At 42.9% G+C, this 13,043-nt stretch overlaps 2 protein-coding genes across 2 annotated transcripts in view; one reads left to right on the top strand and one right to left on the bottom strand.

The window, feature by feature from the left end:
• The window catches only part of LOC117954394 (fibronectin type III domain-containing protein 7-like), a 3,260-nt gene extending 1,584 nt beyond the window's left edge, over positions 1-1,676 (bottom strand). Inside the window, exons 1-2 of the mRNA XM_034888154.1 lie at positions 1,379-1,676; positions 289-525 (exon numbers count right to left, since the gene is read on the bottom strand). Coding sequence (XP_034744045.1) covers positions 289-525; positions 1,379-1,634 — 493 coding nt within the window. The 5' untranslated portion in view covers positions 1,635-1,676. The remainder of the gene's footprint in view (positions 1-288; positions 526-1,378) is intronic.
• Positions 1-12,396, top strand: part of prpf38b (pre-mRNA processing factor 38B) — a 20,107-nt gene extending 7,711 nt beyond the window's left edge. The window contains exon 7 of the transcript XR_004658811.1: positions 12,369-12,396. The gene's annotated coding sequence lies outside the window, so the exon portion shown is untranslated. The remainder of the gene's footprint in view (positions 1-12,368) is intronic.
• Positions 12,397-13,043: the final 647 nt, after the last annotated feature.

Below are 13,043 nucleotides of genomic sequence, written 5' to 3'. Positions count from 1 at the left end.
CTCTGGTGGACAGACTATGCAACGCCATCACTAACAGGGACGTTGAAGAGCGTCCTCTGGTGGACAGACTATGCAACGCCAACGCTCATAACATTGTTGACAGTCCGTTTTTTCATGTATGAGACTCATTTATTTGCCATTATGAATGATTCTGATGAATGAATAAAAAAAATACATCTTCCTTATTAAATTGGCCATTATAAATGCCGATACCAATATATTTGTATGTGCATATTATCAGCTGATAATATGGACCCATTGATATAGCGGTCGGGCTCTAGTTCCTACCAATTGGCACACTTGTCGCTTGACTTTCTCCAGCTGTGTTGCCAGCTGTGATCCCAATGTTAGTGGAAGTGACGTTGGTCAGGGAGCAGGACAGCCCTGCGGTGCTGCACAGCTGGACTCTTGGCTTCACACTGTTGTCGTACACCCTGAATGTGGTGGCGAACACGGACGCGTTCCACAAAACTGTCGCAAAGGAGCTGTTCCCGCTGTACGCCACTCCTGATGGTGGACAAGGAGCTGGGAGAAGAGAAATCAGAGGAAGTTCAAACATCTCCTCAAGGAGGCCGAACTAATCTGATCTTTCTGTAACAACATAGACAGTCTGACGCCTCATACTTCACATACACAAACTCATTATCTTACTCCACACCATACATTACCCGTCCCTATACCTCCACCCTTCAAACTGACGGCCTCGGAAACCTTTCTTTTGTTTTTTCCACCCTCCCAAGTCACCTAAAAAAATCCCTTCATGTGACCACATGTACTGTGTGTGATCCTGTGCATTATAATGTGTTGTTATGTATTGTATACCATGTTGCTGTCTGCATTAATCCTTTCGAGAGAGCGTGTGGCGGCGCTTTGAATAGCTGCAGCACCCAGAGGCTTGCTCCAACCAAAGGTAAATTCCTCGCATGTGTCCTCATACCTGGCAAATAAAGCTGATTCTGATTTGGATTCTGATTCTGATGTGAAAAGTTAGTTTAAATGAAAAAAAAATAATAACACTGCACACGTTGCACGCTGATTAACTAGAACATTTTGAATTGGCACTTCATATTAAAGATGTTGCAGACCCCTTCAGTAAGCCATGGTAGGGAACCAGCATGCACAATATTAGGGGCGGTGCTCGAAAGGAATCAAATACAAATACACGTCTGAGGTACTTGTTGTTGAGTAATTCCTTTCTTTGCATTGAGAAGGTCTACTGTCATGTATCTGGCTCTGTGGACAGTAAGTGTATGTAGTACACTTAGTAGTAAATGCTATGGTACGATAACGACATTTACTACTACATTGTTACCCAAAGGTCTGAAGTGCAAAATGTAATAAGTGTGTTTGAACAGAAGCTCCGTTAAGTGGAGTTTACCTGTTGTACCGTTGAGAGCCACTGACGGGTTGCTGGTCCCGGCAGCGTTCCTGCTCTCTACTGTGGCAGAGTAGGCTGAACCGCACGGGAGAGGAATCTCAAAGTACGTTGTGCTTGTCCAATAGGATGAGAGATCAAACTGGGCCTGGCTGTCTCCCAGCAGACTTCCTCTTAACTTCAGGATATACTCTGTGTCGTTACAGGTGACCTCTGTCCAGGAGAAGCGCAACACCTGGATCTTCATCTGCATCGCCATCAGCTTCACCGTAACATTGTCTGGAGGACAGGGAGCTAAGAGACAGAGCGGTGTAATGTATTAGTCCATTTAATCGGCATATTTAAAGAGTTATTGAGTCTTACGTGCAGCTCTTATACCTGCTCCACTCTGTAAGGGGGCACTAAAGGAGCTGTTGCATTTCCCATCTGAGGCCTGGACGGAGAAGTTGTAAACTGTTCCGCAATCGAGATCCTGGATGGTGCATGTGGCATTTCTGCTGTGACAGTGCAGCATGTCTCCGTTTCCGGCCTGGGCACAGCCGTAGTAGTCTACAGCGTTATCAATGGGGGTCCAGGACAGCTGTGCAGACTTAGTGTTACAGTGGAAAGTGACCGAGAGGCCATCAGGCTGGCAGGGACCTGGACAGAAATTAAATGCTCAAACTTCTGAAACTAATAGTATTTTGTCATGTTCAGGGGCGGAGCCAGAAGTCCAAAGCTGGGAGTAGGGGGGTGGGGGGTCCAGGGGCATAGTTCATTTACGACAGCTATATGTATGGTACCAGATGCATGGCCTGTCTTTGCTGTTTGCCACAGTAGCTCTGTCCCCCTGTTTTTTTGGCATAATGCTAAGCTAAGCTAATCAGCTGCTTACAGTTACACTTGCACGCATTAACTGTTCCTGTATTGTTTTGTCTAAGCCCTGTTTGCATTGTCCGTATTTGTCTAGCCTAGCTGATGTCTTGTGTAAATGTCTTTGTCCTTATTCAAACTGTCTAAATGTGTCTAGTCCTCATCGATGTACTGTACAACTATCTGTCTCGACGTGCTGTAGCTAGGTTTTGTGTTTCTGCAGAACAGGAACCGGCTGAAAACCAGTTCTTGAACTGAGTCAAGCCCGTTTGCATTGTAATGTAATGTTACTTTTTGACTTTCCTGTATACTAAATATGAAACAAAATGAAATGAAAATGCTAGTGCTCCCTTCATATCAAGCGTAGCGACATGACAGTGCTATCGTCTTAGCTAACTTAGCAAGAAACGGTTGTCAAAGTCAAGTTAATCAGCGTACCGGTGAGCTTCTCTACAGGAGTGCTCATCTCGCTCATGCACCCGTTGGCGTGTCCCATCACGGTGAAAGTGTAGAGCTGACCACAGCTGAGGTCCAGGAAGGTGTAGCTGCTCTCGGTGGAGTCCCAGGTGGAGTTAACACCTGAAGCAGACGTCGCTGTAACAGTGTTGTTCTGTGGTGCGCTGCCCTGGCTCCACTTTACTGTCGCCGTGTTGCTGCTGCAGCTCTGGTCGACAGTGGTGTTCTCAGGTTTACAAGGAGCTGGGGGGGGGGGGATTATATTGAAATCATCATTATTCAGCAATATTTTTCAACTTGAAGTGATGCACATGAAGGATCTGCACTGACCAGTTTGAACTTTGTAGTCAGAACCAGCGATGATTGGGCAGTGGATGGAGGAGGAGGTGACGACCACCTCGTAGACCTCGCCACACTGCAGACCACGAATGGAGCAGGAGTTGGACGTCGAGTTGCAGGAAGCTCTGTGTCCACCCGTGCTGATGGCCCAGGCGGTGTAATTGTCCGAGCCCGTCTCCGTCCAACTCACATCCATCACGTTGGTGTTACAGTGCAACTCAGCGGAGACATCTTCCATGAGACAGGGAGCTATGGGAGAGAGTTATATTATAGATAGCAGCATACTCTACAGTTTATATACTGCACAAATGTTACAATGTCAATTTTGTTATGCATCTGTATGTATAGAAAAGTTAAGTTGACATTGTGACATTTGATACATGGTTGCTCTGTGACAAAATATGCATAGATGGCCCCATAGTTTGGACTAACATACTGCACGTGTGTTTTGCTGCCTTCGCAACGGAAAACACACCTTTAAGCTGGAAAGCCACTTGCTGAAAACGAGTTTTACCCCTCCTGTTGTCCTCGGGTCAAATTTGACCCCTTCAAAAAATCTGAAAAGTGAGCTCTTTAACCAAATTACCACAAAAATTGGATTGGATTCCATACAACGCTCTTTGCAAATCCAATGAATCACTTTCTTTTCAGATGAAACTCATCTGTAAGTTCCTCTGATCTTAACTATTAGTCCAAATAATTTAGAATGACTGTTTTTTATAACTCAAATATCAGCTACAATTCTATATAAATGAGAGTTATTGACCATGGATTCCAAAAAGTACTAGTGGTAGTAAGGTGGTGTTGGTGAAAACTAAAAAAAGTCTGAAAAAGGGACGAAAATGTCAAATTTAGGTCACTTTTTCAACCCGGGAGGACAACAAAAGGGTTAAAGAAAATTTGGATTGTGCAAAAAGGCAGGCCTGCCTGGTTCTTTTGGGGAATGATTGTGAAGATTTAAAAATAACATACATGAACACATCATTTACTATCTATCTGGGACGTTTTGGGGCCGATTGGTGGGGATTCTTGAAGTACACACAGAGATACACAAAATTACAATTAACCTCGTGTCCATCTAATTAAAATAATTCCCTTTACTCTATTGGGTGAACTTCATTCAATATTGTATTTCTTTTGCGGGGTGCAAATATTCGACCAAAAAAAAAAATCCTTCTCGGGACTATTTTTGCAGAGACACAGTCGATTGTGATTCATACATAAATTATGAATGAATTATAAATTCATTCATAAATTGTATTTTGGTTATGAGTTGGAGTGAACTTTGGAAGTGATGTTTGGGCTAAAAAATGATGACTGGGATGTGATCTTTGGTTCGCCACGTAGCAAATCCTATACGTTATCTAACATGTGACCTCGACATATCCTGCATAAAGTATGTCTGACGTATTGGAAGCTAGAGTGTGTTCATTGGGTTGCGACCCTCCAAGCTTCTGCAGAGCTTGTAAATTGCTGCAGAATCTTTGATATAATAAACTTCATAATCAAGAAACACACATCGTCCAGCACTGTTGTGCAGACACCACAGTTTAAAGAAATGCAAACAGCCCGGTGCGTTTTTTTCTCCTATGCTAGAATGTATCTATGATGTAGCTAGACCTTACTGCACGGCGCTGTGGAGATAGGTCTGACAATGCGAGACTAGTGGCCCCCAGGACATATTCAGTGCCATCAATTTCTTGGAAAAGGCCCTGTTCTTTCTTATATCTTACCCGAGTCAAAATGAACAGCAGCATGTCTGCTGCTGTTGCAGCTTTCTGTGGAAGCCACCAGTGTGGCCGAGTACGAACGGCCACAGTCAAGTCCTACGGCACAGGATGTGTCGTTGGAGGAACAGGAAGCTACGTGGCCGTGAACTCCTGTCACCTCAACAGTGTAGAAACTTACTCCGCTGCTTCCCAACCAGGAGAAATTCCCTTTGTTTGGCCCACAGTCCACACGCGCAATGAGGTTGCTTGGCTGACACGGGGCTAAAGGAGTAAAAAAACTGAGATTAGGAGATTTTTTTACTCTACTACAGCAAATAAAACTCTTGCAGATGTTTCCATAGAAACACATCTTACCTGTGCTTATTTCTATGGGCGAGCTGTAGCTGCCGAGGCAGTCTCCATCCTGTGCTGCAATGCGCACGGCGTATCGCTGTCCACACAGCCCATTGGTCAGCGTGTGTGAGGTGTTAGAGGTAGTGTACACTGAAGGAGGGAATTGGCCGCCTAGGTTGGTTTGTAAAGTGTAGGTGACCCGGGACACTGGAGTCGGGTCCCATGTGAGAGTCAGTGCGTTGGTATCGCAACTGACACGGCCCGTTAAGTTGGTAGGTGGACACAAAGCTAGGAGAATACAGAGGGAAACGGATATGAATTGTCACTCTGCACAATGCCACATCTATGTTTTCGATGTTACAGTTTGCTCTCACCTGTTCTCAGCTCCACGGCTGAGCTGGGCTCGCTCCAGCAGCCCCTGTCCACAGTTACCACGGCAACAGTGTAGGTTTCCCCACAATGGAGGCCGGTGAAATCGCATGAGCTGGAATAGTTTGAGCTGCAAGTGTGCTTGTGTCCATCAGCTGCAGTTGCTGTTGCTATGTACATCTCAGCCCCTGTTACATGAGTCCAAGAGACAGTGCTGTCCTCACAAGCCGGAGACACGGTGACATTAATAGGAGCGCAAAGACCTGGAGAGAAGGGGAGAAAACAAATGGTTTAATGTTTTCTGTCTGAGCTGAAATGCAGGGATAGTTTTGCTCTTCAAGTCTTTCTGCACCTGCTTGAAAGCTGTAAACTGCACTTGGGGGTCCTGTGCATGTCTCAGAGTACGGTGTGACCGTGATGCTGTAGGTTTCACCGCAGTGGATGTTAGGTAGCTGACAGCTGGTAGTGTTGGTGTGGCAGTGGTGTGTGTGTCCATCCTGGCCCGTCATTGTCACACTGTAACTTTCAGCCTTGGGGCTTCCCACCCATGATACCAGAGCGGAGTGATTGAAACAGACCAGGGTGACGCTAACATTCTGCGGGGCACACGGGACTGGGGAGTGAGAAGGAAAAGAGACAGGGGACAGGTGAAGTAGTCATTAAAATACAGCATTAACATTTTGTCAGGTTCGGCAGTCAAATCAATAGTTTGACATTTTGGGAAATACTTATTTTATTTCTCGCCAATAGTTAGATGAGAAGATAGGTGCAACTTACTGTATGTCTGTGCACTGAATATGACAATGGAGTGATGAACCCATAGAAATAAAATGGATAGAAAGGCAATTTCCATTCAAATCAACGTAGCAGAATTCTATGGACCAGCTTGTTAGCTCAGTTTAGCCTAGCACAAAAACTGGAAGCAGCTAGCATGGCTCTCTATATCTCTAAATAAACACATTATATTGTTTCATACGTAAAAAAACCAATGGGTAAAAACATCAAGTGACTGATAGGAACAACAATCTTTGACATTGGTCCGGTATTAAGTGAGATCGCTGTGGTCGGCAGCAGCGAAATAAGCTACAATGTAAGCTAATAGGACAATTGTGCAACTTGTATTTAGGCTCACAAATGTTCTTGTGTTGTCTCTGACAGGCTCAGATTACTATTGTAAGTGTCTAACAACATTACGGTGAGGATTTCTAAGAAGGTAGACCTTTCAGTTAAAGAGAAAAATCATTTAAACAGACGCAAAATTGCATTTGCTAAACCCAAATTTTCTCCAAATTTACAATTTTAGCATCGTAAAATACACTTAATTTAAAGCTGAGAGAAACAAAATAAAACTATGACAAGCCGTGTTGCGTTGCGTTGTTTTACCACTTTTCCAGTCATCTCTCTAGTTTTGGTTGAAATAAACAGTGATTATAGAGTAACGTGAATATATGTTGGCTCCATACATGCTAAAAGCACTGTTTTTTAAATGGAGTCTGGTGGGATAGTGCTAGTGACCTCAGAGCTGTTTCTGGTTAACTAAAAAGGTCTCAAAGAGGTTTAAAAAAAAAAAAATCTGAAGGGATCCTTTCCATAATGTTGTCAGACACTTAGAATATAATTTCAGCCTTTTAGCATCAAAAACCCTTTAAGTGGACCAAACTGACGCTGAAGATTTGCCCCATGGGGTTAGATTGCAGCTGGTCCGTGGCTGCCCGTTACCTTAATGCTTAATGTTGGATCAATTTCAAAGATTGTTGTTCTGATCAATCACTTACAAACAAGACAAAGCTAAATAGGTTGAAAAAAGTGGTAGTTACTCTTTACTAGCTATCTGGATATGCATCATGAACATATGAACTTTTCAGATATCCAGAATCCAGAAGAACTCCAATTTCCGATATCTACAATACAATAGTTACCTATTAAATATTCATTTTGCTTATGCTGTTCTTGGAATTCATGGTCACAAACCTCATTTATATCAAATTATACATGACTTAGTGCAATCGAAAAAGGCAGAAATTATGAATTATTTTGTCTAATGGTTAAGATCAAAGGATTTTGGGTGGATCACAGATGGGTAGATGTCAAAGTTTAGTCCAGATACTGTTGTGAAACCATTAAAAAAAAACTAATTCAAATGCTATAAGATTAAATAAAACACCCCAACAATTCAATAAAAGTTTTAAATGAATTTTACCTGAATGGAATCATCCATGTTATTTTTGGGCAATTTGGTTGAAATAAATCCATATTTCTGATATAAAACACTTTGAAACAGGTCTTTCTCAGTACCTGGGTCTTGCTTGAAGGGGGCACTGAAGTTGCTGACACAGGTTCCATCAGTGGCAGACACAACAATGTCATACTCATGGCCACAGACCAGGTTACCCAGCGTGCAGTTGGGGTTGGGCCCGCTGCAGCGGAGCGTCACTCCTCTGCTGGTGGCTTTCACAGAATAGCTCACTGCATTAGCACTGTGGGGCCAGAACACCTGCGCAGTGGCAGCGCTACACATCACCTGGCTGGTCACGTTGGACGGAGCACATGGTTCTGGACGGGGAAGCAATTAAAAGGGTATTTTTAAGTCTTTATGAATGAAAGTGAAACATTTATTAGAAATAAAAACACTTCCATTTAATCCTTTTGTTGTCCTCCCGGGTCAAAAACGGACAAAAAATCGACATTTCCGTCCCTTTTTCAGACTTTTTTTAGTTTTCACTAACACCACCTTACTACCACTAGTACTTTTTCTGAATCCATGGTCAATAACCCTCATTTATACAGAGTTAAACCTAATATTTTGTGTTAAAAAAGCTGAAATTGTGAATTATTTTGACTAATAGTTGAGATCAGAGGACAGTAAAGAATTTCGTCAGAAATGAAAGTGATTAATTGTATTTGCAAAGAGCATTGTAAGGAATCCAATCAATTTTTTTGTGGTACTTTGGTTAAAGAGAAACCCATATCTCAGATATAGACATTTTTTAAAGGGGTCAGATTGGACCCAAGGACAACAGCAAGAAGTCTTGCTGGGGGCCAGTGTTGTGTTACCTGTGCTTAAAGAGACAGTGTCACTCAGTTGACCTGTGCAGTTGTCATCCGCTCCTGAAGCACCGATGGTGTAAACCTCCCCACAGTGGAGTCCAGGGAGGCTGCAAGACGTTGTGTTGGTTGTGCACTTGGACCTGTGACCTCGGCCGCTCACGGCGACAGCAGTGTAGTATTTGGCACTGTCGCTGGCCACCCATGACACAGGAACAAGATCCGGAGCGCATGTGTGCACGGCTGTGACGTTGGTGGGAGGACACGGCGCTGAAGGGGAATAAAAATAAAGGAAACGTTTGACAAAGCATTCAATGAAAGGACTGCTACTGTATAGGACTGCACAATTAATCGCAATTTGATGGAAAATGCATAGCGGACTAGTGCATTATGCACATTGCACAGGGGCGCATTATTTGTTAAAGACAAAACATGTGTCCAACCAATCTAAATGTATGTCTCAATGTAAGCTTTTGTAGAGATCACATCCAACAGACTAAAGAAAAAACAACAATATTTTATGATTTAGAGATGTTTCAGTGGAAATGAGTATAATGATACAAAAATCAGCTTTACCTCTAATATTGTGATTTATATCGCAATCTCAACACCATCGTGTTGTCTTCCCGCCGAACTGGAAATTTGTGTTTTTCGGAGTCAAAATTTAAAATGAAAAACTTTTATTCAAGTTTACGGTTGTCTTTTTTGACCCTTTTGAAATTTCCGTGGGTTTTTACCCAAATTTTGAGAGCTTTTTTTGTCACTTTTTGATATTTTTTTTACTTCATTTGACATTTGTCCACATTTTAGTCAATTTTATTGACATTTTCCTCTCTTTTTTTAAAGTTCTTTTACCAATTGTTTTTTCTCCAAATGCTATAAAATTGACTAAAAACACCCAAATTTATGATGTAATATAGATTTATTTAACTTGTGAGGAGATTGTTGGGAACCATCCACGTTACTTTTTTGGACAATTTGTTTGAAAGAAACCCAAATTTCTGCTATAGAAACTTTTTAGAAAGGGGTCAAATTTGACCCGAAGAAAACCGGAGGGTTAAAAAATCATCATGATGAATTATTTTCCTCATCCTGCAGCCCCACTCCTGTATCTACATCCTTCAAAGATGGTCAGTCTGCGTCTCTCACATGTTTGCACTGTGACCACTGTACTCGGCAGACTGGAGCACGTCCCGCTGACGGAGAAGACGGTCACGGCGTAGGAGCTTCCACACGACAAGCCTCCCATGGTGCATTGTGTCTCTGTGGAGTTACAGTACAGAGGCTGACCCACTCCTGTGGAGATCATGGTGGTGTAGTTCTCTGCAGGAACGGAGGTGTTCCACGTGACCGCCAGCTCGTTGGTGACGCACGCCACCCTGGCCCTCACATCCTTAGGACCGCATGGCACTGAAAGAAGAGGGGACAACAAGTCATTTGTAGTTTTTTGGGGGTACTTTTGACAGAACAGCTGAAGACTTGAAAGGGGAGACAGAGGGGATATATGGGTGCCCATTCTACCAATTGAGCTACCTGGGCACCGCCATTTGAAGCTTTCATGCTGATATTGACTGATGATGATTTTTCTTTGTGTCTGTGTCTTGCACTACCGTGCCCAACTCTCATGGGTTTGTTTATAACACCAAAATGACAGATGCAGTGCTTAAACTTTATAATTTTACAGTCTCTGCTAAGCTCCCCAAATAAAATCTGCCACAAAAAAGGTTCCTTTCCCTTTCTCAAAGCACAACTCTTTTTTAGACTCATTTAGCCAGAAGAACTCACCGTAAATAAGTATTTTTTTGTCAAAATTACAACCATTAAGCCCTCAAAACTGGACAATAAAACAAAAAAAATTACCTAATTTTTAATTTCAGGTCCTCTAATGTTAATCTGCCTGTGCACACAGACATCACATAGACATCAATGTCTTTTGTTTAAATTATACTTAACACAAAGTTCTACACAGAGCTATTCTTTATGAGACAATGCGTTTGTAATTTTGGTTTGCACACAAAACATTTTACTCCTAATCTCCTGAATATATCCCAAGTAAGCCTGTTTTTGGAAATTTAGGACACAACGATCATCATCATCTGGACAGAAACAGTTCTTAATGTCCTACCTGAGTCCATGGTGATAGGTGTGGAGGTGGACAGACACTTTCCATCATTGTAGGTGACGGTGACGTTGTATGTCTCCCCACAGACCAGGGAGGGGATCTTGCAGTTGTTGATTGTGGTGCTGGTGCAGGTGAGCTGGGCTCGGCTCTGATCCTCTACGGTTGCCATGTAGAGGCCTGTAGGCTGATGGTTCTGCCAGACTATCAGAGCATTGTTGGAGGGACAGTTTCTGAATGCCTCAACGTTGGTTGGAGGACAAGGAGCTGATCAAGAAGAAGCAGAAGATGTGATAGGTTGATGTTTATGCATGAAATGTAGTTAATTTGTTAACCTAGGTTCGGGAGCAGGGCCACGCCTAAAACACGCCTCTAAGCACCAGACTAACCTACATACACCATGCCATGCAGCCGCCTCGTTATCTCTGATTGCTTGACCCCCCCTCCCGTTCCCTCCTCTTCATCCTTCCTTCTTCTCTCTCATCCCTTCCTGTAACCTCTCTCTTGTCTCTTTTAGGTACCGTCTGGGGGCCTGTAAACTGTTCGGGCACAAAACTGGTTCCGAGACGGAACCCCCACTCTGAGTCTCCTCCACCCGGTCATCATACATCCTCCCAGACCAGACATTGGACGACATCCAAAATAATTCCTACATCTGCACATTCATAATGTCCATCTCCCCATTCATAATGTTCATTAAATCTTTAAAGTAACACATTGTTGTGGCGTGGTCCATGCTAGTGAAGGAGCTTCGGAAGTGTCACCATGAAGTGGACCCTAGGGTGAAGGAATAGAAGGGTCTCACAATTAAGGATTTGTGTCAAACCTATCTGTCTCCCAGAAATAGATTAACTGACCCCTGCAGGAAAAGAAGACTGTAAGAAACTTAGTTATTCTGATGTCCACTGGTCTCTGACATTGACATTCATGTGTGGACAGAGTTGCTCACTGTGTCATGAAACAGTTTGAACAAAGCTGCAAATGATTTGAAATCCTGGGACTCGTCCATCTTTAAAGTCTCCATCATCGTCTCCCGATCTCAACCTTTAATCAAGATGTAGTAGATTAGACATAGAGTGCATCCGATTGTTAAAAGAGGTTCTGCCAAAACTACAAGACGATGCAGAGTTTTCAGTAAGTACAAATGAAAAGTCAAAATCTATGTGAGGGTGCCACATCTTCAAAACATCTGAAGTTCTGTCTTTACTCTTATAAAAACTGCTGTCCATAACAAAGTAGCTTGAGAGTTCATTCCACCAGTTGACTGTTTGCTATTGGTTAGTTCATGCCTTGATTGTAAGATAATTTATGTACTTTCCAGCTTCTTGTTGTTTTTTCATATCTTCTTGTTCCCAGTTCTGTCTCAAATATCGATCTATCTGACTATTTGTCTCATTTTTTGACCATTGAACTTTCAATAAGTGCATTATAAATCTTAGAGATAGCTCAATTCTTGTTATTTTCCCATTGTTTGATGTAGCATCAATTTAAGTAAGTACAAATCTTCTTCCTGACAAAACAATCACGAATCAAAATCCAAGCCCCCGACCTACCTGTCCTGAAGGTGACCTCGTTGCTGACGCTGCTGTTGCACTCCAGATTGGTGCCGATGACGCTGGCGGTGTAATTCTGTCCACATCTCAGGCCTTTGATCAAGCAGTTGGTACCCATTGAATTGCAACTGTGCGAATTCCCATTCCCATCCTCAGCAACGGCAACGTAGAATATAGCGCCGATGCTCGTCGTCCAGGTGACCGTAGCAGAGTCTTGGCTGCAGTCGACTGATGCTGAGGCATTGGTGGGTGTGCAGGGAACTGGACAGAAGGGAGGGAAATGTGTTCAAGGCAAATATCTCATTAAACAATCCAGACAGACCATCAATGATATCAAATAATAGTAGTCTATAAGTGTTCAGTACTTTCCCTAGGATTGAAAAAGACTTAGGTGCATATATTTGGAAGGGGGTTTAGTGTGATGGTTTGGGTGTTTGCTTTCATTTCCTTTCCTCCTTCTTTTCTTTTTGGGTTCTGTCTTGTCTCCTTGTGTATGTGTCTTAGTTTTCTCCCTGTCTTGTGTTCCCCTGTGTGTGTCTGTATGTTCTGTTTCCTGTTTTATTTTGAAGTCTGGACTTCTTGTCTGTCTGATTGACCTGCCCTGCCCTGATAATTATTTAATAATGTTTTCTTTATTAATCCCGCAAGGGGAAATTACAATGTTTGTTGTTTTTACACAAATTACACATAAGCCTGAATTACACACACACATTCTCAGTTCCTATACATGCACTAATGTCAGAGTGGAGGGGGTGCCCATGGAAAGTTGCCCTGAGCAGTTGGGGTTTGGGTGCCTTGCTCAAGAGCACCTTGGCAGTGCCCAGGAGGAGAACTCTCCAGCTCCCAGTCCACTACCATCATTTGGTCCGTAT

This window comes from Etheostoma cragini, chromosome 12 (genome assembly GCF_013103735.1).
Source record: "Etheostoma cragini isolate CJK2018 chromosome 12, CSU_Ecrag_1.0, whole genome shotgun sequence".
Classification (NCBI taxonomy): Eukaryota; Metazoa; Chordata; class Actinopteri; order Perciformes; family Percidae; genus Etheostoma; species Etheostoma cragini.
Note: the sequence above shows the minus strand (reverse complement) of the source record. Positions and strands in the feature narration are given on the sequence as shown.